The following is a 26,183-nucleotide window of genomic DNA, read 5'->3' as shown; positions in this document are numbered from 1 at the left end:
CCCTTTTCCAAGGACTCCTTAATATAATTCCGCATAGCAGTATGCTCTGGCAGTGACAGATTAAATAAACGACCCTTAGGGAACTTACTGCCAGGAATCAATTCTATCGCACAGTCACACTCTCTATGAGGAGGGAGCGAATTGAGCTTAGGCTCCTCAAAAACATCCCTATAATCCGACAAAAACGCAGGGATCTCCGAAGGAGTAGATGAAGCGATAGAAATCGGAGGTGCATCATCATGAACCCCCTGACATCCCCAGCTTAGCACAGACATTGTTTTCCAGTCCAGGACAGGATTATGAGTTTGTAACCATGGCAGACCAAGCACTAGTACATCATGTAAATTATACAGTACAAGGAAGCGAATCACCTCCTGATGAACGGGAGTCATGCGCATGGTCACTTGTGTCCAATACTGCGGTTTATTCATAGCCAATGGTGTAGAATCAATTCCCTTCAGAGGAATAGGAACTTCCAGAGGCTCTAGACTAAAACCGCAGCGTTTAGCAAATGACCAATCCATAAGACTCAGGGCAGCGCCTGAATCCACATAGGCATCGACGGAAATGGAAGACAGTGAAAAAATCAGAGTCACAGACAAAATGAACTTAGACTGCAGAGTATCAATGGCAAAAGATTTATCAACCCTTTTTGTGCGTTTAGAGCATGCTGATATAACATGAGCTGAATCACCACAATAAAAACACAAACCATTTTTCCGCCTATAATTTTGCCTTTCACTTCTGGACTGAATTCTATCACATTGCATAGTCTCAGGTGCCTGTTCAGAAGACACCGCCAACTGGTGCACGGGTTTGCGCTCCCGTAAACGCCGATCAATCTGAATGGCCATAGCCATAGACTCATTCAGACCTGTAGGCGCAGGGAACCCCACCATAATATCCTTAATGGCCTCAGAAAGACCATTTCTGAAGTTTGCAGCCAGGGCGCACTCATTCCACTGAGTAAGCACCGACCATTTCCGAAATTTCTGACAATATATTTCCGCTTCATCATGCCCCTGAGAGAGGGCTAATAAAGCCTTTTCAGCCTGAATCTCTAGGTTAGGTTCCTCATAGAGCAATCCCAATGCCAGAAAAAACGCATCCACACTGAGCAATGCAGGATCCCCTGGTGCCAATGCAAATGCCCAATTCTGAGGGTCGCCCCGTAGGAACGATATAACAATCTTGACCTGTTGAGCAGGGTCTCCAGAGGAGCGAGATTTCAAAGAGAGAAACAATTTACAATTGTTCCTGAAATTCAAGAAAGTAGATCTATCTCCAGAAAAAAACTCTGGAATAGGAATTCTAGGTTCAGACATGGGAGTGTGAACCACGAAATCCTGTATGTTTTGAACCTTTGCTGCGAGATTACTCAGGCTGGAAGCCAAACTCTGGACATCCATGATAAACAGCTAAGATCAGAGCCATTCAAGGGTTAAGAGGAGGTAAGAAGCAGCTAGACAGCAATTAAGGGCTAGGCAGCAAAACTCTGAAGGGAAAAAAAAAAAAAAAATTTCCCTTGAACACTTCTTTTTCTCCTGCTTCAGACCAAACAATTAACACTTTGTGGGCCGGCTATACTGTCATGAATCCCCAATGGCGAGGGATAGCACAGGACAAGCGAAGTATAACAAATATCGGACGAGCTCTAGGGTGATGGAACCTGGGCTGACCGCTGCCCTAAGCCTGACAAACGCAACTAGAGATAGCCAGGGAGCGTGCCTACGTTGGTTCTAGACGCCACGCACCAGCCTAAGAGCTAACTAGTACTGCAGAGAAAACAAAGACCTCACTTGCCTCCAGAGGAATTAACCCCAAAGGTATAGTTGCCCCCCACATGTATTGACGGTGAAATGAGAGGAAGGCACACACATAGAGATGATGTATATAGCTTAGCAAATAGAGGCCCGCTGAAAACTAGAAAGCAGAAAGATACAAAAGGGGACTGAGCGGTCAGCAAAAAACCCTAATCAAAAATACCATCCTGAGATTACAAGAACCCATGTGCCAACTCATGGCACATGGGGAGAACCTCAGTCCACTAGAGCAACCAGCTAGCATAGAGACATTCTAAGCAAGCTGGACCAAAAACCAAACAACTGAAAATCAGCACTTAGCTTATCCTGAAAGATCTGGGAGCAGGTAGGCAGGAACCAAACTGAGCACATCTGAACACATTGATAGCCGGCAAGGGAAATGACAGAAAGGCCAGGTAAAATAGGAAACACCCAGCCTCTGATGGACAGGTGGAAACCAAAGGCCGCAACCCACCAAAGTCACCCAGTACCAGCAGTAACCACCAGAGGGAGCCCACAAACAGAATCCACAACAGTGATGGTGGGTTTCTCCATTCCTACAAGTCTGAATGATTCCATGGCGCTGGCTATTCAAATTGACCGGCGTTTGCGGGAGCGCAAAACCGCTAATCCTCTGGTAGTGTTGTCTAAACAAGCACTTGATTTGATGCAATGTGACAGAATTCAGACCAGAAATGAGCGGAAAAATCATAGACGTCAGAATGGGTTGTGTTTTTACTGTGGAGATTCTACACATGTTATATCAGCATGCTCTAAACGCCTAACAAGGGTTGTTAGTCCTGTCGCCATTGGTAATTTGCAACCTAAATTTATTTTGTCTGTGACTTTAATTTGCTCATTGTCCTCTTACCCTGTTATGGCGTTTGTGGATTCAGGTGCTGCCCTGAGTCTTATGGATCTGTCATTTGCCAAGCGCTGTGGTTTTGTTCTTGAGCCGTTGGTTAATCCTATCCCTCTGAGGGGTAGTTGTAGCGCCCCCACTGCCGCAGGGCCGAGGGGTACCCGGTACCAGGCCTCTGAGTCTCGTTTTCGTTGTCTCCGCCCTCCATTGAGGATTAGGAGGCGGATCTCGGCTGCTGACAGACACGTCCTCACGGTGCTGAAATATTTAGACTGGGCGGCCATTGTCTTTCGCGCTCTTCAGTTTGTTCACGCCCACTTCCACGCCCTTCTTCTTCTCCTGCGCTCCTCGTGGCGCTGTAATGGCGGATTTTGGCGGTAAATGGCAATACACAGTCCTTGCAATAAAGCACAGTCCAAGCACAGTAAATCACAGTTCCAAGGCACACATGACCTGATTCTTCAGGCTTAAGTAGATCCTGTTCGTGACGCCAAGTTGTAGCGCCCCCACTGCCGCAGGGCCGAGGGGTACCTGGTACCGGGCCTCTGAGTCTCTGCTCTGGGGTTGTCACGGCGGCTAGGCCCCGGTCCGTGACCCTGCCGTGGGGCGCACAGTGAAATAGGTACAACGGATGATGGTGATGAGGCTGTAGTGGTGCAGTGCAGTAAATAACGAGGACACCAGGTTGCAGTCTCTTTACCTCTTTACTGAAGATCTCTGGGTCCTCAGTCCAGAATACGGTTCACCAGGCTGCGCAAGTCCGGCCGGTCCAATGGCACCTCCAGAGTTCTCTTCACAGGTGGAAATCGGTGCCTTCCTTCTAGCGCTATGTGTTGTGGTCCTTCCCTGCTGTGCTTACGGAAAGTCCCCACAACTGTTGTGTCTGTTTCTTAAGTTCCCTCACAACTCGATTAGATGATGTTCTGCTAATTCCCCGTCCCTCCCTGGTGTTCTGGTTGGAACGGCACCCGTTTGACGGGTAGGCTCGGAGCTCTTCCGGGACCCTAGAGTCGCCCCTCTCCACAAGTTGCCCCCCAAGACTGCATAGGTGATTTAGGTGAGACAGCCCGCCTTAGACTGACTGTCCTGCCGCTGTTTGAAGTATTGCTTGAAGCTGAATGTTATAATACTCCCTCGGCGTTCCGGCCACCGGTAGTGCGCCTCAGTAGGATGTTGCCTCGGTCTTACAGCACGACCCCTACTGGTATTTCTCCTTCTGCGTGATCTTGTTTCTCACTCAGCACAATCTATCTCGCTTCTAGTCCTTCCTTGGGCACCGCCGCTATGCTGAGCAGGCACGGTCCCGTTACGTTCGTTCAAGTTGCCAAGCCTCTGTCAGGATCCCACCCCTGACAGAGACCCTACTGTATCTTCCCCCACAACACCCTCTGCCACAAGGTGTTGCCTGGTTCCAACCCAGTCAGCTTTCTGACTAACTTCCTGCCTGACCCCCAGTTTACCCACTATGGTGGGGAGTGGCCTAGTGAATAGAACCCTTAGCTCCCCCCGGAGGCCCGGCTGTGAAATGTATTGGTGTCTGTGATACCTGATCAGATGAACTCCTTCAGTGCCATCAGACGTACCACAGCTCCCCTTAGTGGCGGAGCCACAGTACTGCAACGACCAGGACTCTGGGGCGCTGCATATTGATGCTACGCCATTGGCGGAAAATAAACCACAGTTTTGGACACAGGTAACCATGTGCATGACTCCTGAACATCGGGAGGTGATTCGTTTTCTTGTTCTGCATAAAATGCATGATTTGGTCATTTTGGGTTTGCCATGGTTACAGACTCATAATCCAGTCTTGGATTGGAAGGCAATGTCTGTGTCAAGTTGGGGCTGTCAAGGTATTCATGGTGATTCCCCACCGGTGTCTATTGCTTCCTCTACTCCTTCGGAAGTTCCTGAGTATTTGTCTGATTATCAGGATGTGTTCAGCGAGTCCAGGTCCAGTGCTCTGCCTCCTCATAGGGACTGTGACTGTGCCATAGATTTGATTCCAGGTAGCAAATTTCCTAAGGGAAGACTATTTAATCTGTCTGTACCTTAGCATACCGCAATGCGTTCGTATATCAAGGAATCTCTGGAGAAGGGGCATATCCGTCCTTCCTCTTCCCCTCTTGGTGCGGGATTCTTTTTTGTGGCCAAGAAGGACGGATCTTTGAGACCTTGTATTGACTATCGGCTTTTGAATAAAATCACTGTTAAATTTCAGTATCCTTTGCCTCTGTTGTCAGACTTGTTTGCCCGAATTAAAGGTGCCAAGTGGTTCACCAAGATAGATCTTCGTGGTGCGTACAACCTTGTGCGCATTAAGCGAGGAGATGAATGGAAAACCGCATTTAATACGCCCGAAGGTCATTTTGAGTACTTGGTGATGCCTTTTGGGCTCTCTAATGCTCCTTCAGTGTTTCAGTCCTTTATGCATGATATTTTCCGGAAGTATCTGGATAAATTTATGATCGTTTATCTGGATGATATTCTGTTTTTTTCTGATGACTGGGACTCGCATGTAGAGCAGGTCAGGATGGTGTTTCAGGTTTTGCGTGAGAATGCTTTATTTGTTAAGGGCTCAAAGTGTCTCTTTGGAGTACAGAAGGTTCCCTTTTTGGGGTTTATTTTTTCCCCTTCTGCGGTGGAGATGGACCCAGTCAAGGTCCGAGCTATTCATGATTGGACTCAACCCACGTCAGTTAAGAGTCTTCAGAAGTTCTTGGGTTTTGCTAACTTCTACCGTCGTTTTATTGCTAATTTTTCTAGCATTGTTAAACCTTTGACGGATATGACCAAGAAAGGTTCTGATGTTGCTAACTGGGCTCCTGCAGCCGTGGAGGCTTTCCAGGAGTTGAAGCACCGGTTTACTTCGGCGCCTGTTTTGTGCCAGCCTGATGTCTCACTTCCCTTTCTGGTTGAAGTGGATGCTTCTGAGATTGGGGCAGGGGCCGTTTTGTCGCAGAGAGGCCCTGGTTGCTCTGTGATGAGACCTTGTGCCTTTTTCTCGAGGAAGTTTTCGCCTGCTGAGCGGAATTATGATGTTGGCAATCGGGAGTTGTTGGCCATGAAGTGGGCATTTGAGGAGTGGCGTCATTGGCTCAAGGGTGCTAAGCATCGTGTGGTGGTCTTGACTGATCACAAAAATTTGATGTATCTCGAGTCTGCTAAACGCCTGAATCCTAGACAGGCCCGCTGGTCATTGTTTTTCTCCCGTTTTGACTTTGTGGTCTCGTATTTACCAGGTTCAAAGAATGTGAAGGCTGATGCTCTTTCAAGGAGCTTTGTGCCTGACTCTCCGGGAGTCGCAGAACCGGTTGGTATTCTTAAAGAGGGAGTTATCTTGTCAGCCATTTCTCCGGATTTGCGACGTGTGTTGCAGAGATTTCAGGCTGGTAGACCTGACTCTTGTCCACCTGACAGACTGTTTGTTCCTGATAAGTGGACCAGCAGAGTCATTTCCGAGGTTCATTCCTCGGTGTTGGCAGGGCATCCGGGAATTTTTGGCACCAGAGATCTGGTGGCTAGGTCCTTTTGGTGGCCTTCCTTGTCACGGGATGTGCGGTCATTTGTGCAGTCCTGTGGGACTTGTGCTCGAGCTAAGCCTTGCTGTTCTCGTGCCAGCGGGTTGCTCTTGCCCTTGCCTGTCCCGAAGAGGCCTTGGACACACATTTCCATGGATTTCATTTCAGATCTCCCGGTGTCTCAGGGCATGTCTGTCATCTGGGTGGTATGTGATCGCTTTTCTAAGATGGTCCATTTGGTGCCTTTGCCTAAGCTGCCTTCCTCTTCCGATCTGGTTCCTGTGTTCTTTCAGAATGTGGTTCGTTTACTCGGCATTCCTGAGAATATTGTGTCTGACAGAGGATCCCAGTTTGTTTCCAGGTTCTGGCGATCCTTTTGTGCTAGGATGGGCATTGAGTTGTCGTTTTCGTCTGCCTTTCATCCTCAGACTAATGGACAAACGGAGTGAACTAATCAGACTCTGGAGGCTTATTTGAGGTGTTTTGTTTCTGCGGATCAGGATGATTTGGTGACCTTCTTGCCGTTGGCTGAGTTTGCCCTTAATAATCGGGCTAGTTCCGCTACATTGGTTTCGCCATTTTTCTGCAACTCTGGTTTCCATCCTCGTTTTTCCTCGGGACATGTGGAGCCTTCTGACTGTCCTGGGGTAGATTCTGTGGTGGATAGGTTGCAGCAGATCTGGAATCATGTGGTGGACAACTTAAAGTTGTCACAAGAGAAGGCTCAGCGTTTTGCCAACCGCCGCCGCGGTGTGGGTCCCCGACTTCGTGTTGGGGATTTGGTATGGCTGTCTTCTCGATTTGTTCCTATGAAGGTCTCCTCTCCTAAATTTAAGCCTCGCTTCATCGGTCCTTACAAAATATTGGAAATCCTTAATCCTGTGTCCTTTCGCTTGGATCTTCCGGTGTCGTTTGCCATTCACAACGTGTTCCATAGGTCTTTGTTGCGGCGGTACGTTGTACCTGTGGTTCCTTCTGTTGAGCCTCCTGCTCCGGTGTTGGTTGAGGGCGAGTTGGAGTACGTGGTGGAGAAGATCTTGGTCTCTCCAGGCGGAGGCTTCAGTATCTGGTCAAGTGGAAGGGCTATGGTCAGGAGGATAATTCCTGGGTGGTTGCCTCTGATGTGCATGCGGCCGATTTAGTTTGTGCCTTTCACGCTGCTCATCCTGATCATCCTGGTGGTCTTGGTGAGGGTTCGGTGACCCCTCCTTAAGGGGGGGGTACTGTTGTGAATTAGACTTTTTGGCTCCCTCTTGTGGTCACTAGTGATATGACTCTGGGATTGTCTTTCTTCAGTTCAGCACTCACCTGGGTCGTTAGTCCAGGGGTGTCGCTATATAAACTTCCTGGATCCTTAGTCCAGTGCCTGGCATCGTTGTAATCAGATCCTTCTGTTGCTCCTGTCTGCTGGCCCTGGTTCTTGCAAAATTAAGCTAAGTCTTGCTTCTTCGTTTTTTGGGTTATTTGCTTGCTTCTATTTTTGTCCAGCTTGTACTAAATGTGAGTTCTGACCTTGCTGGAAGCTCTAGGGGGCTGGTGTTCTCCCCCCGGCCGTTAGTCGGTTCGGGGGTTCTTGAATATCCAGCGTGGATATTTTAATAGGGTTTTTGCTGACCATATAAGTCATCTTACTATATTCTGCTATTAGCTAGTGGGCCTCTCTTTGCTAAATACCTAGCTCATTCTTATGTTTGTCTTTTCCTCTTACCTCACCGTTATTATTTGTTGGGGGCTTGTATCCAACTTTTGGGGTCTTTTCTCTGGAGGCAAGAAAGGTCTTTCTTTTCCCTTCTAGGGTTAGTTAGTTCTCCGGCTGGCGCGAGACGTCTAGAACCAACGTAGGCACGTTCCCCGGCTACTGCTATTTGTGGTGCTAGGATTAGATATATGGTCAGCCCAGTTACCACTGCCCTATGAGCTGGTTTTTTGTGTTTGCAGACTTGGTATTTATTCCTGAGACCCTCTGCCATTGGGGTCATAACACATAGGAAGTTGAGAGATGAGCTAGTTATGTCTGATGTTGGCAGCTCTAGGAAAGATCTACAAACCACTCTAAGCCGTCCAAGTCTTGGTAATTTCCCTTGCCTTGGATGTGCATGTTGTAACAACATTGTTAAGGGAGCTTCTTTTTGTCATCCACATACAGGAAAGAAATATGAGATACGGAAACGGTATACATGTACGAGTAGTTTTGTGGTTAATGTCCTGAGCTGTCCATGTGGTCTCTTCTATGTGGGAGAGACCACGATGGAGGTTAAAGCAAGGATTAGTAAGCATAAGAGCACGATCAGGACTAAGCTAATAGAACTTCCTGTACCGAGACATTTTCATGAAATGGGTCATTCAGTCAATCATTTAAGATATAGAGTTATAGATGATGTGCCTGTTTTGAGACGGGGTGGAGATCGTATTACCCTCTTGAAGAAAAAAGAATTAAGATGGATATTTGAGCTTGATACCCTTTATCCAAAGGGAATGAATATTGAAATCAACAGAGTTGTCTCGTATAGTATCTTGTAGGTTTTTATTGAGGCTTCTTATTGGTATAATGTTTTTAACTGTGTTATATACTTTTTTGTTTGTCTAGATGATGGTAATTTTAGGAGTCATATTCCTTATGTGAGTAGTTGTATACACACTCTTGTCTTTTTGTGTAAATTAATGCCTATCTTTATAGACCTCTGCATTGATGTACACTCACTGGCCACTTTATTAGGTACACCTGTCCAACTTCTTGTTAACACTTAATTTCTAATCAGCCAATCACATGGCGGCAACTCAGTGCATTTAGGCATGTAGACATGGTCAAGACAATCTCCTGCAGTTCAAACCGAGCATCAGTATGGGGAAGAAAGGTGATTTGAGTGCCTTTGAACGTGGCATGGTTGTTGGTGCCAGAAGGGCTGGTCTGAGTATTTCAGAAACTGCTGATCTACTGGGATTTTCACGCACAACCATCTCTAGGGTTTACAGAGAATGGTCCGAAAAAGAAAAAAAATCCAGTGAGCGGCAGTTCTGTGGGCGGAAATGCCTTGTTGATGCCAGAGGTCAGAGGAGAATGGGCAGACTGGTTCGAGCTGATAGAAAGGCAACAGTGACTCAAATCGTCACCCGTTACAACCAAGGTAGGCCTAAGAGCATCTCTGAACGCACAGTGCGTCGAACTTTGAGGCAGATGGGCTACAGCAGCAGAAGACCACACCGGGTACCACTCCTTTCAGCTAAGAACAGGAAACTGAGGCTACAATTTGCACAAGCTCATCGAAATTGGACAATAGAAGATTGGAAAAACGTTGCTTGGTCTGATGAGTCTCGATTTCTGCTGCGACATTCGGATGGTAGGGTCAGAATTTGGCGTAAACAACATGAAATCTTTGGGATGTGGTGGAACGGGAGATTCGCATCAGGGATGTGCAGCCGACAAATCTGCGGCAACTGTGTGATGCCATCATGTCAATATGGACCAAAATCTCTGAGGAATGCTTCCAGCACCTTGTTGAATCTATGCCACGAAGAATTGAGGCAGTTCTGAAGGCAAAAGGGGTCCAACCCGTTACTAGCATGGTGTACCTAATAAAGTGGCCAGTGAGTGTATTTAAATTTGTTGCAGAGCTAATAAGATTTTTTTTTTTTAAATAGTGGGATAGCTATATTTTTTTGACTATTAGTTTGTGTCCCATATACTATCACCGAGATAATCTCTGATTGAGAGGTATATGCATTATAAATTGTCCTTTGGAGCTGCATATTGGTGACTGGTAATCTGCATCCCCTTATCTCTATGTCCTGGTTGAGCTTGTCCGTTAAATGTCGGGATTATGTACTCTATGATATTGATGGGTAGTAATGTATAATACGATAGGTGAGCCTTTTATATTACATATGATAGGATGAATAAGTATCTATTTATGTATTGACTAGATGGCAGCCCGATTCTAAAGAATCGGGAGTCTAGAATCCATATATACTTTATTTATTCAAATGTAAGAATAATACAATTAATAAATAATAGTAAGAAAGAACAAAAAATGGCTGCACTCACCAGCTCTTGACAATTCTTGACAGTACGGCACATTTCTGATTGGTCGCTCGCGGCAGGCGGCAACCAATCAGAAAAGTGCCGCGCACCACGAAGGCATATATCTTTGTCCACCCTGAGCGGGTGTAGGACGCTGGTGACGTCACTTATCTCCGGACATTATCTCCGGACAAAGCCACGGAAGTTGGCACAAATTGCCGGAAGTAGTATTCTAGGCAATTATATATTAGATTTTAATGTTATCAGTGTTTACCTTTGAACGTTTATATTGTATTGTCCTGTCACCAGCCATGTGTACGATTATCGGCCGAAAGCCTCTCTGGAACCAATAATCACCCCATGTAAAGGTATCTTTATAAGTTAAAGATTCAGAATACTATGACTTTTATCATATCCTGAACAGTCAAGTTTTTTATGAACCGTTAAGGTTTTCTGGTTGAAGTAAAAAAAACTCTGAGTGTTTACAGTTTGAAACCATAAAATGTTGAAAAATTATGTCATTCTTGAGTATATCACTCAATGGTGCTCATAAACGTGTCAAATTTGATCTATAATATACTTTAATATACGTTACTTTAATCTTTAATATACTTAAGAACAGGGCCCCAGACATCACACAGGGGGTCTGAAAAACCGCACAGTGGTCCAAAATATCGCTGTGCTCTGCCTGGGGCCCCATATGCTGCCTGGGGCCCCTGTGCTCTGCCTGGGGCCCCATATGCTGCCTGGGGCCCCTGTGCTCTGCCTGGGGCCCCTGTGCTCTGCCTGGGGCCCCATGTTCTGCCTGGGGCCCCTGTGCTCTGCCTGGGGCCACTGTGCTCTGCCTGGGGCCCCATATGCTGCCTGGGGCCCCTGTGCTCTGCCTGGGGCCCCATATGCTGCCTGGGGCCCCTGTGCTATGCCTGGGGCCCCATAGGCTGCCTGGGGCCCCTGTGCTCTACCTGGGACCACTGTGCTCTGCCTGGGGCCCCATATGCTGCCTGGGGCCCCTGTGCTCTGCCTGGGGCCCCTGTGCTCTGCCTGGGGACCCATGTTCTGCCTGGGGCCACTGTGCTCTGCCTGGGGCCCCATAGGCTGCCTGGGGCCCCTGTGCTCTGCCTGGGACCACTGTGCTCTGCCTGGGGCCCCATATGCTGCCTGGGGCCCCTGTGCTCTGCCTGGGGCCCCTGTGCTCTGCCTGGGGCCCCATATGCTGCCTGGGGCCCCTGTGCTCTGCCTGGGGCCCCATATGCTGCCTGGGGCCCCTGTGCTCTGCCTGGGGCCCCTGTGCTCTGCCTGGGGCCCCATGTTCTGCCTGGGGCCCCTGTGCTCTGCCTGGGGCCACTGTGCTCTGCCTGGGGCCCCATGTTCTGCCTGGGGCCACTGTGCTCTGCCTGGGGCCCCATAAGCTGCCTGGGGCCCCTGTGCTCTGCCTGAGACCACTGTGCTCTGCCTGGGGCCCCTGTGCTCTGCTTGGGGCCACTGTGCTCTGCCTGGGGCCCCATATGCTGCCTGGGGCCACTGTGCTCTGCCTGGGGCCCCATATTCTGCCTGGGGCCCCTGTGCTCTGCCTGGGGCCCCATATGCTGCCTGGGGCCCCTGTGCTCTGCCTGGGGCCCCATGTTCTGCCTGGGGCCCCTGTGCTCTGCCTGGGGCCCCATATGCTGCCTGGGGCCCCTGTGCTCTGCCTGGGGCCCCATGTTCTGCCTGGGGCCCCTGTGCTCTGCCTGGGGCCACTGTGCTCTGCCTGGGGCCCCATATGCTGCCTGGGGCCCCTGTGCTCTGCCTGGGGCCCCATATGCTGCCTGGGGCCCCTGTGCTCTGCCTGGGGCCCCTGTGCTCTGCCTGGGGCCCCATGTTCTGCCTGGGGCCCCTGTGCTCTGCCTGGGGCCCCATGTTCTGCCTGGGGCCCCTGTGCTCTGCCTGGGGCCACTGTGCTCTGCCTGGGGCCCCATATGCTGCCTGGGGCCCCTGTGCTCTGCCTGGGGCCCCATATGCTGCCTGGGGCCCCTGTGCTCTGCCTGGGGCCACTGTGCTCTGCCTGGGGCCCCATAGGCTGCCTGGGGCCCCTGTGCTCTGCCTGGGACCACTGTGCTCTGCCTGGGGCCCCATATGCTGCCTGGGGCCCCTGTGCTCTGCCTGGGGCCCCTGTGCTCTGCCTGGGGCCACTGTGCTCTGCCTGGGGCCCCATATGCTGCCTGGGGCCCCTGTGCTCTGCCTGGGTGTAGGACACTGGTGACGTCACTTATCTCTGGACATTAGCTCCGGACATTAGCTCTGGACATTAGCTCCGGACATTAGCTCCGGACATTATCTCCGGACATTAGCTCCGGACAAAGCCACGGAAGTTGGCACAAATTGCAGGAAGTAGTATTCTAGGCAATTATATATTAGATGGGCATTTCCTGAAGGAAATACATGGTGCTTGAACAGCGCTACCAGCTTTACAGCAGCACTTTTCACACACGGGACTGGGGGGCGCGCTTACTTTTGCACCCGGGGGCGCACTTACTTTTGCACCCGGAGGCGCACTTACTTTTGCACCCGGGGACGCACTTACTTTTGCACCCGGGGGCGCACTTACTTTTGCACCCGGGGCGCACTTACTTTTGCACCCGGGGGCGCACTTACTTTTGCACCCGGGGGCGCACTTACTTTTGCACCCGGGGGCGCACTTACTTTTGGGGCCGCACTTACTTTTGGTGGGCGGGGCTCCTCGGCCTCCGATTTGGTTGGTGGGGCCCCTCGTCCTCCGATTTGGTGGGTGGGGACCCTCGGCCTCCGATTTGGTGGGCGGGGACCGGCCTCCGATTTGGTGGGCGGGGACCCTCGGCCTCCGATTTGGTGGGCGGGGACCCTCGACCTCCGATTTGGTGGGCGGGGACCCTCGGCCTCCGCTTTGGTGGGCGGGGCCCCTCGGCCTCCGATTTGGTGGGCGGGGTCCCTCTGCCTCCGATTTGGTGGGCGGGGACCCTCGGCCTCCGCTTTGATTGGCGGGGCCCCACGGCCTCCGATTTGGTGGGCGGGGTCCCTCTGCCTCCGCTTTGGTGGGCAGGGCCGCTCGGCCTTCGATTTGGTGGGCGGTGCTCCTCGGCCTCCGATTTGGTTGGTGGGGCCCCTCGGCCTCCGAATTGGTGGGCGGGGCCCCTTATCCTCCGATTTGGTGGGCGGGGACCGTCGGCCTCCGATTTGGTGGGCGTGGCCCCTCGGTCTCCGATTTGGTTGGCGGGGCCCCTCGGCCTCCGATTTGGTGGGCGGGGACCCTCGGCCTCCGATTTGGTGGGCGGGGCCCCTCGGCCTCCGATTTGGTTGGTGGGGCCCCTCGGCCTCCGATTTGGTTGGCGGGGCCCCTCGGCCTCCGATTTGGTTGGTGGGGCCCCTCGGCCTCCGATTTGGTGGGCGGGGACTCTCGGCCTCCGATTTGGTGGGCGGGGACCCTCGGCCTCCGATTTGGTGGGCGGGGACCCTCGGCCTTCGATTTGGTGGTCGGGGACCCTCGGCCTCTGCTTTGGTGGGCGGGGCCCCTCGGCCTCCGATTTGGTGGGCGGGGTCCCTCTGCCTCCGATTTGGTGTGCGGGGACCATCGGCCTCCGCTTTGGTGGGCGGGGCCCCTCGGCCTTCGATTTGGTGGGCGGGGCCCCTCGGCCTCCGATTTGGTTGGTGTGGACCCTCGGCCTCTGATTTGGTGGGCGGGGACCCTCGGCCTCCGATTTGGTGGGCGGGGACCCTCGGCCTCCGATTTGGTGGGCGGGGACCCTCGGCCTCCGATTTGGTGGGCGGGGACCCTCAGCCTCCGATTTGGTGGGCGGGGCCCCTCGGCCTCTGATGTGGTGGGCGGGGACCCCCGCCCTCCGATTTGGTGGGCGGGGACCCTCGGCCTCCGATTTGGTGGGCGGGGACCCTCGGCCTCCGATTTGGTAGGCGAGGCCCCTCGGCCTCCGATTTGGTGGGCGGGGACCCTCGGCCTCCAATTTGGTGGGCGGGGACCCTCGGCCTCCGATTTGGTGGGCGGGGACCCTCGGCCTCCGATTTGGTGGGCGGGGCCCCTCGTCCTCCGATTTGGTGGGCGGGGCCCCTCGGCCTCCGATGTGGTGGTCGGGGCCCCTCGGCCTCCGCTTTGGTGGGCGGGGCCGGGCCCCTCGGCCTCCTCTTTGGTGGGCGGGGCCGCTCGGCCTTCGATTTGTTGGGCGGGGCTCCTCGGCCTCCGATTTGGTTGGCGGGGCCCCTCGGCCTCCGATTTAGTTGGCGGGGCCCCTTATCCTCCGATTTGGTGGGCGGGGACCCTCGGCCTCCGATTTTGTGGGCGGGGACCCTCGGCCTCCGATTTGGTGGGCGGGGACCCTCGGCCTCCGATTTGGTGGGCGGGGCCCCTCGGCCTCCGATGTGGTGGGCGCGGCCCCTCGGCCTCCGCTTTGGTGGGCGGGGCCAGGCCCCTCGGCCTCCGCTTTGGTGGGCGGGGCTCCTCGGCCTCCGATTTGGTTGGCGAAGCCCCTCGGCCTCCGATTTGGTGGGCGGGGCCCCTCGGCCTCCGATTTGGTGGGCGGGGACCCTCGGCCTCCGATTTGGTGGGCAGGGACCCTCGGCCTCCGATTTGGTGGTCGGGGACCCTCGGCCTCCGCTTTGGTGGGCGGGGCCCCTCGGCCTCCGATTTGGTGGGCGGGGCCCCTCGGCCTCCGATTTGGCGGGCGGGGACCCTCGGCCTCCGATTTGGTGGGCGGGGACCCTCGGCCTCCGATTTGGTAGGCGAGGCCCCTCGGCCTCCGATTTGGTGGGCGGGGACCCTCGGCCTCCGATTTGGTGGGCGGGGACCCTCGGCCTCCGATTTGGTGGGCGGGGACCCTCGGCCTCCGATTTGGTGGGCGGGGACCCTCGGCCTCCGATTTGGTGGGCGGGGACCCTCGGCCTCCGATGTGGTGGTCGGGGCCCCTCAGCCTCCGCTTTGGTGGGCGGGGCCGGGCCCCTCGGCCTCCTCTTTGGTGGGCGGGGCCGCTCAGCCTTCGATTTGTTGGGCGGGGCTCCTCGGCCTCCGATTTGGTTGGCGGGGCCCCTCGGCCTCCGATTTGGTTGGCGGGGCCCCTTATCCTCCGATTTGGTGGGCGGGGCCCCTCGGCCTCCGATTTGGTGGGCGGGGCCCCTCGGCCTCCGATTTGGTTGGCGGGGCCCCTCGGCCTCCGATTTGGTGGGCAGGGACCCTCGGCCTCCGATTTGGTGGGCGGGGCCCCTCGGCCTCCGATTTGGTTGGTGGGGCCCCTCGGCCTCCGATTTGGTGGGCGGGGACCCTCGGCCACCGATTTGGTGGGCGGGGACCCTCGGCCTCCAATTTGGTGGGTGGGGACCTTCGGCCTCCGATTTGGTGGGCGGGGACCCTCGGCCTCCGATTTGGTGGGCGGGGCCCCTCGGCCTCCGATTTGGTGGGCGGGGCCCCTCGGCCTCCGATTTGGTGGGCGGGGCCCCTCGGCCTCCGATTTGGTGGGCGGGGTCCCTTTGCCTCCGATTTGGTGTGCGGGGACCCTCGGCCTCCGCTTTCGTGGGCGGGGCCCCTCGACCTTCGATTTGGTGGGCGGGGCTCCTCGGCCTCCGATTTGGTTTGTGGGGCCCCTCGGCCTCCAATTTGGTGGGCGGGGACCCTCGGCCTCCGATTTGGTGGGCGGGGACCCTCGGCCTCCGCTTTGGTGGGTGGGGCCCCTCGGCCTCCGATTTGGTGGGCGGGGCCCCTCGGCCTCCGATTTGGATGGTGTGGACCCTCGGCCTCCGATTTGGTGGGCGGGGACCCTCGGCCTCCGATTTGGTGGGCGGGGACCCTCGGCCTCCGATTTGGTGGGCGGGGCCCCTCGGCCTCCGATGTGGTGGGCGGGGCCCCTCGGCCTCCGATTTGGAGGGCGGGGACCCCCGGCCTACGATTTGGTGGGCGGGGCTCCTCGGCCTCCGATTTGGTGGGCGGGGACCCTCGGCCTCCGATTTGGTGGGCGGGGACCCTCGGCCTCCGATTTGGTAGGCGGGGCCCCTCGGCCTCCGATTTGGTGGGCGGGGACCCTCGGCCTCCAATTTGGTGGGCGGGGACCCTCGGCCTCCAATTTGGTGGGCGGGGACCCTCGGCCTCTGATTTGGTGGGCGGGGACCCTCGGCCTCCGATTTGGTGGGCGGGGACCCTCAGCCTCCGATTTGTTGGGGGGGGGGTCCTCGGCCTCCGATTTGGTTGGCGGGGCCCCTCGGCCTCCGATTTGGTTGGCGGGGCCCCTCGGCCTCCGATTTGGATGGTGTGGACCCTCGGCCTCCAATTTGGTGGGCGGGGACCCTCGGCCTCCGATTTGGTGGGCGGGGACCCTCGGCCTCCGATTTGGTGGGCGGGGACCCTCGGCCTCCGATTTGGTGGGCGGGGACCCTCAGCCTCCGATTTGGTGGGCGGGGACCCTCGGCCTCCGATTTGGTGGGCGGGGACCCTCAGCCTCCGATTTGGTGGGCGGGGCTCCTCGGCCTCCGATTTGGTTGGCGGGGCCCCTCGGCCTCCGATTTGGTTGGCGGGGCCCCTCGGCCTCCGATTTGGTGTGTGCTCTGCCTGGGGCCACTGTGTTCTGCCTGGGGCCCCATATGCTGCCTGGGGCCCCTGTGCTCTGCCTGGGGCCCCATATGCTGCCTGGGGCCCCTGTGCTCTGCCTGGGGCCCCTGTGCTCTGCCTGGGGCCCCATGTTCTGCCTGGGGCCCCTGTGCTCTGCCTGGGGCCACTGTGCTCTGCCTGGGTGTAGGACACTGGTGACGTCACTTATCTCCGGACATTAGCTCCGGACATTAGCTCCGGACATTAGCTCCGGACATTATCTCCGGACATTAGCTCCGGACAAAGCCACGGAAGTTGGCACAAATTGCAGGAAGTAGTATTCTAGGCAATTATATATTAGATGTGTTCACATCCATTACGGACCCATTGGGGACTTTTTTATATCTGTCCGTGCTGGGTCTGTTGGATGTGGATTATGTATATGGTTTATTTAAGATTGGTAGGCATATAATATCTGGATGTCTGATGTAGACATTATTTGAATGTGTTTTGCCATCTTTTGTTGAGAGCAATGGATATTTCCTATATTGGTCTGTTTGTACATATTCTTATATATTTTTTCTGCTATGCATAATGCTCTATTACAAGCCCCCAGGTATAGGCTGATTGAGTATTCGTATTATCTTTTGGATCATCGGTATTATTGGACTTTCCTACCATGGTTGGAAGCATAGGAGGAACATAGGAGGAGCCTGCGCCTATCTGTGCTAAAGCCGTGGGAGTACTGGTGACGCGCGCAGAGGAAATAGCTGTATGGACACTGAATGAGGATTTAAGACATGCGCGTTGCCGTCTCTGATTTTTAGCTGTGCGGGCGCTGGTTGAGGATTCAAGACATGTGCACTGCCATTTCTGACTTAGAGCTGTGCGGACATTACCTGGCTTTGGACATGCGCAGCTGGGATGACTCTCCAGATGATGTATGAGCTGACTGGACTTGCGCAATGATGCGCGCTGCATGTTGGGGCGATGCTGTCACATGATATATGGCTCGGCATTCAGATTGAACTGCGGCTTCCATGGACACACCTATGGGGGTGGTTATCGCTATGGTAACCGCAAATGCTCTGTACTGAAGGGTGGAACATTGTATGTTTACATTTCTACAGAGGGCAGTTTATTATACTATTCTGTGCTGGGATATAGGTATAAGAGCAATCGGGGTTAGTGGATCTATGTTAGATTGGGTGTTGTTATGATTGCTACGCAAATTGAATTTTTTAAATATTTATATGTGATTTTCTTGTCATAATGTGTTTTTTCTATTATTGTGTTGTATCCCTATTGGTGTTTTGTTAACTAGGGGGTCGTACTAAGGGTATATAATGGTGGTTAGAATGTTATGTACTGTGCTTGATAAAGGTCTTCTGACCGAAACGTCGCCGAAGGAGGCAGAATAAAATGTAAGCTACTTTTTCGCTGTCCATTGTGACGCTGTCTTTTTGACTTTTTTTGGACATAGATGAATGAGGATCTCCTGCCTTGCTGGGATGGAACAAACCTAACAGATTGCTAATGTATTTGGCATTGGATGGGTCGAGGAGGGATTGTGAGTTCCTTTCTATACATCAGCCTTTGTCTTTTCAGAGAGAGAAACACCGGGTTCTCTTCCTTTATAACCATTATGTCCAAAAGAAGAGGCTATACTTCTACAACCTGCGCTCGAAGGTGAAGAAAAGATCCAAAAGGCAACGGAAATGGGTGAGAGCTTAATAATGTCCCAAACAGTGACCTTAACCCTAGCACCTTTTGTACTTTTGTTTCTGTCCTTGAGCCCTTTATTTTCTCCACTCCTTGTATAATTATCATGTATCCAACGGCAATCTCGAGACCTCACGCGTTTCCATTTTTTTTGGTCAGGTGAAGAGTATTTTGGGCGCAATCTGTAAATCCTTCCCCGGGTCAAGATTTATTTTCCCTCAGCGATGCATTGTCTGTAATGCCAGGAGAAATACAGACTTCCATGAATGCCCAAATCCAGGATGCGGCACTGTATATTGTAATGAGTGCTGGTTGAATTTGGACGAATCCTGCTTGGCGTGTGTCACATATGACCAATACATATTAGACACCATCTTTGAAGACCTATACAACTTGACTTGATGTGGTCAGGTTATTAGTTTTTCTTTGGAATTATATTGGCCACGTGAATATTCTGTCTTCTTCCAGTGTCTTTTATTGGTTTATTGGAATACAAAGTATTAGATACCACAATGAGTACAAGTGGGACCTACTTGGGATTTTGGGAGTTTTATGGCGCAGCTGCCGATTTGCTGCTTGGCTGAACGGAGGAACAGAATATAAGGTATTCGGGTCAGCTCTGTATAGAGAAGTGGAATCCAGTGCAGGTAACTACCGTGAGAGTAGACTCCATCCTCAATATCTCTCGTGTAGAAGACACCAAAGTATGGCAGACAGAAATCATAGTTAGATAGACTAAGGTTGAGGCACAAATAGATGGCCAGGATAGACAGAATCAGGAAATATGCAAAATCAGAAACAAATAGTCCTTTGAGACAGGGACCTATGGGACCATAGAAGGCTCTGGCTACTGTGCATTGGTAAGAGGCAAGAATGTAAACGCACCATTGCTAGTCACACGATTCTTCAGATCAGTACGATTACAGTGATCCCCAAAGTTATATATTTTCTATACTTTATTTTAAAAGTTAAAAATAATTTGGAAACAAAAATCAAGATCAGTAAATGGCAATTAGATCTGTGAAGAGGAAAGTCACAGTCTGGAAATGTGTGCATGCGTCCAGACTCATCGCTGATCTTATGATATTTTCAGGGTGGAACCTGGCAGTAAAGAAAGCACAACGTTAAAAAAAGGGGGTCTGTGAGCTGGGACTGGCAGTAATAACTAGGAAAGCAGCATTGTAGGGGATGTCACCCCTACAACAATGGCACCTGTAGACCCGATACAGAATTGTGCCTGTAACACCTGTAAATGTCCCAGAACTTTAGAGGACCCTTGGATGCACACTGTCAGAGGTGGCCGCAGCATTATGGGCTCCGCGGGGACGGGCGAAGAGGCAGATGATGACTGAATAACGCAGCCACCATCTGCCGTCATGATGCACGCTCAGCTCCTGAGCCTGCAAAGAATGGGACCTGACACTGGAATTGCAGCTTCAAAAAAAGGTAGGAAATGCTCCACAAAAGGTTTAAAAGTCGATAAAAAGAAACAAGTAACAAAACTGTACAGAAAACACTTCAGTAACTGATTACAGAGTTTTTCAGGCGTCTTTCGTGATTTTTCAGAACATTATCTTTCAATATGCTTCAGCTTCAGCAAAAAATAAATAATGAAATACCAAATATAGGATGACATTTTCAGCCGCTGTCAATAAAGTTATTTAAAGGCGCCTATTGATACTGTCACTACCCGTGATGCTTTGCGCCGTCCACCACGTGATCGCGTCATCGCCAGTGCGCCAGGCTGCATGGCCGCTCAGCTTCCGGTTCCGGTTTGACGTTTGGCCTCCGTTAGTCCCGGGGCTGTAGTCATAGCGGAAGCGGGAGAAAGTCGCACACGGCGGGAAGGTGAGTAACTGAGAGATGTGGCCGCTAGAGGGTGATGTTAGTATTCGGCTGGTAAGTTGCAGGGCTGTGGAGCTTGGGCAGCTGTGGTAAAGTTCTGGTGCTGGTGGCCGGTCCACATCTCTGCATGCACAAGGCGCTGGAAAAGTTTGGGACATGGATCTGTCCAGAAGGTGGAGGACAACGGGAGGCTCCGCACACACCGTATGTGACCTGGGACACGGGAGGCTCCGCACACACCGTATGTGACCTGGGACACGGGAGGCTCCGCACACACCGTATGTGACCTGGGACACGGGAGGCTCCGCACACACCGTATGTGACCTGGGACACGGGAGGCTCCGCACACACCGTATGTGACCTGGGACACTGGAGGCACCGCACACACCGTATGTGACCTGGGACACTGGAGGCACCGCACACACCGTATGTGACCTGGGACACGGGAGGCTCCGCACACACCGTATGTGACCTGGGACACTGGAGGCACCGCACACACCGTATGTGACCTGGGACACGGGAGGCTCCGCACACACCGTATGTGACCTGGGACACGGGAGGCTCCGCACACACCGTATGTGACCTGGGACACGGGAGGCTCCGCACACACCGTATGTGACCTGGGACACGGGAGGCTCCGCACACACCGTATGTGACCTGGGACACGGGAGGCTCCGCACACACCGTATGTGACCTGGGACACTGGAGGCTCCGCACACACCGTATGTGACCTGGGACACGGGAGGCTCCGCACACACCGTATGTGACCTGGGACACGGGAGGCTCCGCACACACCGTATGTGACCTGGGACACGGGAGGCTCCGCACACACCGTATGTGACCTGGGACACGGGAGGCTCCGCACACACCGTATGTGACCTGGGACACGGGAGGCTCCGCACACACCGTATGTGACCTGGGACACGGGAGGCTCCGCACACACCGTATGTGACCTGGGACACGGGAGGCTCCGCACACACCGTATGTGACCTGGGACACGGGAGGCTCCGCACACACCGTATGTGACCTGGGACACGGGAGGCTCCGCACACACCGTATGTGACCCGGGAGGCTCCGCACACACCGTATGTGACCCGGGACACGGGAGGCTCCGCACACACCGTATGTGACCCGGGACACGGGAGGCTCCGCACACACCGTATGTGACCCGGGACACGGGAGGCTCCGCACACACCGTATGCGACCCGGTACACTGGAGACTCCGCACACACCGTATGTGACCTGGGACACTAGAGGCTCCGCACACACCGTATGTGACCTGGGACACGGGAGGCACCGCACACACCGTATGTGACCTGGAACACGGGAGGCTCCGCACACACCGTATGTGACCTGGGACACTGGAGGCACCGCACACACCGTATGTGACCTGGGACACTGGAGGCACCGCACACACCGTATGTGACCTGGGACACGGGAGGCTCCGCACACACCGTATGTGACCTGGGACACGGGAGGCTCCGCACACACCGTATGTGACCCAGGAGGCTCCGCACACACCGTATGTGACCCGGGACACGGGAGGCTCCGCACACACGGTATGTGACCCGGGACACGGGAGGCTCCGCACACACCGCATGTGACCTGGGACACGGGAGACTCCGCACACACCGTATGCGACCCGGTACACTGGAGACTCCGCACACACCGTATGTGACCTGGGACACTAGAGGCTCCGCACACACCGTATGTGACCTGGGACACGGGAGGCACCGCACACACCGTATGTGACCTGGGACACGGGAGGCTCCGCACACACCGTATGTGACCTGGGACACTGGAGGCACCGCACACACCGTATGTGACCTGGGACACGGGAGGCTCCGCACACACCGTATGTGACCTGGGACACGGGAGGCTCCGCACACACCGTATGTGACCTGGGACACGGGAGGCTCCGCACACACCGTATGTGACCTGGGACACGGGAGGCTCCGCACACACCGTATGTGACCTGGGACACGGGAGGCTCCGCACACACCGTATGTGACCTGGGACACGGGAGGCTCCGCACACACCGTATGTGACCTGGGACACGGGAGGATCCGCACACACCGTATGTGACCTGGGACACGGGAGGCTCCGCACACATCGTATGTGACCTGGGACACGGGAGGCTCCGCACACACCGTATGTGACCTGGGACACGGGAGGCTCCGCACACACCGTATGTGACCTGGGACACTGGAGGCTCCGCACACACCGTATGTGACCTGGGACACGGGAGGCTCCGCACACACCGTATGTGACCTGGGACACTGGAGGCTCCGCACACACCGTATGTAATCTGGGACACGTGTTCTCCGCATACAACGTATGTGACCTGGGACACGGGAGGCTCCGCACACACCGTATGCGACCCGGGACACGGGAGGCTCCGCACACACCGTATGCGACACGGGAGGCTCCGCACACACCGTATGTGACCTGGGACACTAGAGGCTCCGCACACACCGTATGTGACCTGGGACACTAGAGGCTCCGCACACACCGTATGTGACCTGGGACACGGGAGGCTCCGCACACACCGTATGCGACCCGGTACACTGGAGACTCCGCACACACCGTATGTGACCTGGGACACTAGAGGCTCCGCACACACCGTATGTGACCTGGGACACGGGAGGCTCCGCACACACCGTATGTGACCTGGGACACGGGAGGCTCCGCACACACCGTATGTGACCTGGGACACTGGAGGCTCCGCACACACCGTATGTGACCTGGGACACGGGAGGCTCCGCACACACCGTATGTGACCTGGGACACGGGAGGCTCCGCACACACCGTATGTGACCTGGGACACGCGAGGCTCCGCACACACCGTATGTGACCGGGGACACGGGAGGCTCCGCACAGACCGTATGTGACCTGGGACACTGGAGGCTCCGCACACACCGTATGTGACCTGGGACACGGGAGGCTCCGCACACACCGTATGTGACCTGGGACACGGGAGGCTCCGCACACACCGTATGTGACCTGGGACACGGGAGGCTCCGCACACACCGTATGTGACCTGGGACACGGGAGGCTCCGCACACACCGTATGTGACCTGGGACACGGGAGGCTTCGCACACACCGTATGTGACCTGGGACACGGGAGGCTCCGCACACACCGTATGTGACCTGGGACACGGGAGGCTCCGCACACACCGTATGTGACCTGGGACACTGGAGGCAACGCACACACCGTATGTGACCTGGGACACTGGAGGCACCGCACACACCGTATGTGACCTGGGACACGGGAGGCTCCGCACACACCGTATGTGACCTGGGACACTGGAGGCACCGCACACACCGTATGTGACCTGGGACACGGGAGGCTCCGCACACACCGTATGTTACCTGGGACACTGGAGGCTCCGCACACACCGTATGTAATCTGGGACACGTGTTCTCCGCACACACCGTATGTGACCTGGGACACTAGAGGCTCCGCACACACCGTATGTGACCCGGGACACTGGAGGCTCCGCACACACCGTATGTGACCTGGGACACTGGAGGCTCCGCACACACTGTATGTGACCTGGGACACTGGAGGCTCCGCACACACCGTATGTGACCTGGGACACGGGAGGCTCCGCACACACCGTGTGTGACCTGGGACACGGGAGGCTCCGCACACACCGTATGTGACCTGGGACACGGGAGGCTCCGCACACACCGTATGTGACCTGGGACACGGGAGGCTCCGCACACACCGTATGTGACCCAGGAGGCTCCGCACACACCGTATGTGACCCGGGACACGGGAGGCTCCGCACACACCGTATGTGACCCGGGACACGGGAGGCTCCGCACACACCGCATGTGACCTGGGACACGGGAGACTCCGCACACACCGTATGCGACCCGGTACACTGGAGACTCCGCACACACCGTATGTGACCTGGGACACTAGAGGCTCCGCACACACCGTATGTGACCTGGGACACGGGAGGCACCGCACACACCGTATGTGACCTGGGACACGGGAGGCTCCGCACACACCGTATGTGACCTGGGACACTGGAGGCACCGCACACACCGTATGTGACCTGGGACACGGGAGGCTCCGCACACACCGTATGTGACCTGGGACACGGGAGGCTCCGCACACACCGTATGTGACCTGGGACACGGGAGGCTCCGCACACACCGTATGTGACCTGGGACACGGGAGGCTCCGCACACACCGTATGTGACCTGGGACACGGGAGGCTCCGCACACACCGTATGTGACCTGGGACACGGGAGGCTCCGCACACACCGTATGTGACCTGGGACACGGGAGGATCCGCACACACCGTATGTGACCTGGGACACGGGAGGCTCCGCACACATCGTATGTGACCTGGGACACGGGAGGCTCCGCACATACCGTATGTGACCTGGGACACGGGAGGCTCCGCACACACCGTATGTGACCTGGGACACTGGAGGCTCCGCACACACCGTATGTGACCTGGGACACGGGAGGCTCCGCACACACCGTATGTGACCTGGGACACTGGAGGCTCCGCACACACCGTATGTAATCTGGGACACGTGTTCTCCGCATACAACGTATGTGACCTGGGACACGGGAGGCTCCGCACACACCGTATGCGACCCGGGACACGGGAGGCTCCGCACACACCGTATGCGACCCGGGACACGGGAGGCTCCGCACACACCGTATGTGACCTGGGACACTAGAGGCTCCGCACACACCGTATGTGACCTGGGACACTAGAGGCTCCGCACACACCGTATGTGACCTGGGACACGGGAGGCTCCGCACACACCGTATGTGACCTGGGACACGGGAGGCTCCCCACACACCGTATGTGACCTGGGACACGGGAGGCTCCGCACACACCGTATGTGACCTGGGACACGGGAGGCTCCGCACACACCGTATGTGACCTGGGACACGGGAGGCTCCGCACACACCGTATGTGACCTGGGACACGGGAGGCTCCGCACACACCGTATGTGACCTGGGACACTGGAGGCTCCGCACACACCGTATGTAATCTGGGACACGTGTTCTCCGCATACACCGTATGTGACCTGGGACACGGGAGGCTCCGCACACACCGTATGCAACCCGGTACACTGGAGACTCCGCACACACCGTATGTGACCTGGGACACTAGAGGCTCCGCACACACCGTATGTGACCTGGGACACGGGAGGCTCCGCACACACCGTATGTGACCTGGGACACTGGAGGCACCGCACACACCGTATGTAATCTGGGACACGTGTTCTCCGCATACACCGTATGTGACCTGGGACACGGGAGGCTCCGCACACACCGTATGCGACCCGGTACACTGGAGACTCCGCACACTCCGTATGTGACCTGGGACACTAGAGGCTCCGCACACACCGTATGTGACCTGGGACACGGGAGGCACCGCACACACCGTATGTGACCTGGGACACGGGAGGCTCCGCACACACCGTATGTGACCTGGGACACTGGAGGCACCGCACACACCGTATGTGACCTGGGACACGGGAGGCTCCGCACACACCGTATGTGACCTCGGACACGGGAGGCTCCGCACACACCATATCTGACCTGGGACACTGGAAGCTCCGCACACCGTATGTGACCTGGGACACGGGAGGCTCCGCACACACCGTATGTGACCTGGGACACGGGAGGCTCCGCACACACCGTATGTGACCTGGGACACTGGAGGCTCCGCACACACCGTATGTGACCTGGGACACTGGAGGCTCCGCAAACACCGTATGTGACCTGGGACACGGGAGGCTCCGCACACACCGTATGTGACCTGGGACACGCGAGGCTCCGCACACACCGTATGTGACCTGGGACACTGGAGGCTCCGCACACACCGTATGTGACCTGGG

General features: G+C 55.2%; 2 protein-coding genes across 2 annotated transcripts in view; both read left to right on the top strand.

Moving 5' to 3' along the window:
• Window positions 1-18,909, top strand: part of DCST1 (DC-STAMP domain containing 1) — a 48,541-nt gene extending 29,632 nt beyond the window's left edge. The window contains exons 15-16 of the mRNA XM_077287263.1: window positions 18,344-18,457; window positions 18,617-18,909. Coding sequence (XP_077143378.1) covers window positions 18,344-18,457; window positions 18,617-18,859 — 357 coding nt within the window. The 3' untranslated portion in view covers window positions 18,860-18,909. The remainder of the gene's footprint in view (window positions 1-18,343; window positions 18,458-18,616) is intronic.
• Window positions 18,910-20,149: 1,240 nt separating this feature from the next.
• PRPF3 (pre-mRNA processing factor 3) overlaps window positions 20,150-26,183 on the top strand; it is an 89,314-nt gene continuing 83,280 nt past the window's right edge. Inside the window, exon 1 of the mRNA XM_077257803.1 lies at window positions 20,150-20,305. The gene's annotated coding sequence lies outside the window, so the exon portion shown is untranslated. The remainder of the gene's footprint in view (window positions 20,306-26,183) is intronic.

Source organism: Ranitomeya variabilis, chromosome 1 (assembly GCF_051348905.1).
Source record: "Ranitomeya variabilis isolate aRanVar5 chromosome 1, aRanVar5.hap1, whole genome shotgun sequence".
NCBI classification, from domain to species: domain Eukaryota; kingdom Metazoa; phylum Chordata; class Amphibia; order Anura; family Dendrobatidae; genus Ranitomeya; species Ranitomeya variabilis.
The sequence above is the reverse complement of the archived record's forward strand: the minus strand, read 5'-3'. Positions and strand labels throughout refer to the sequence as shown.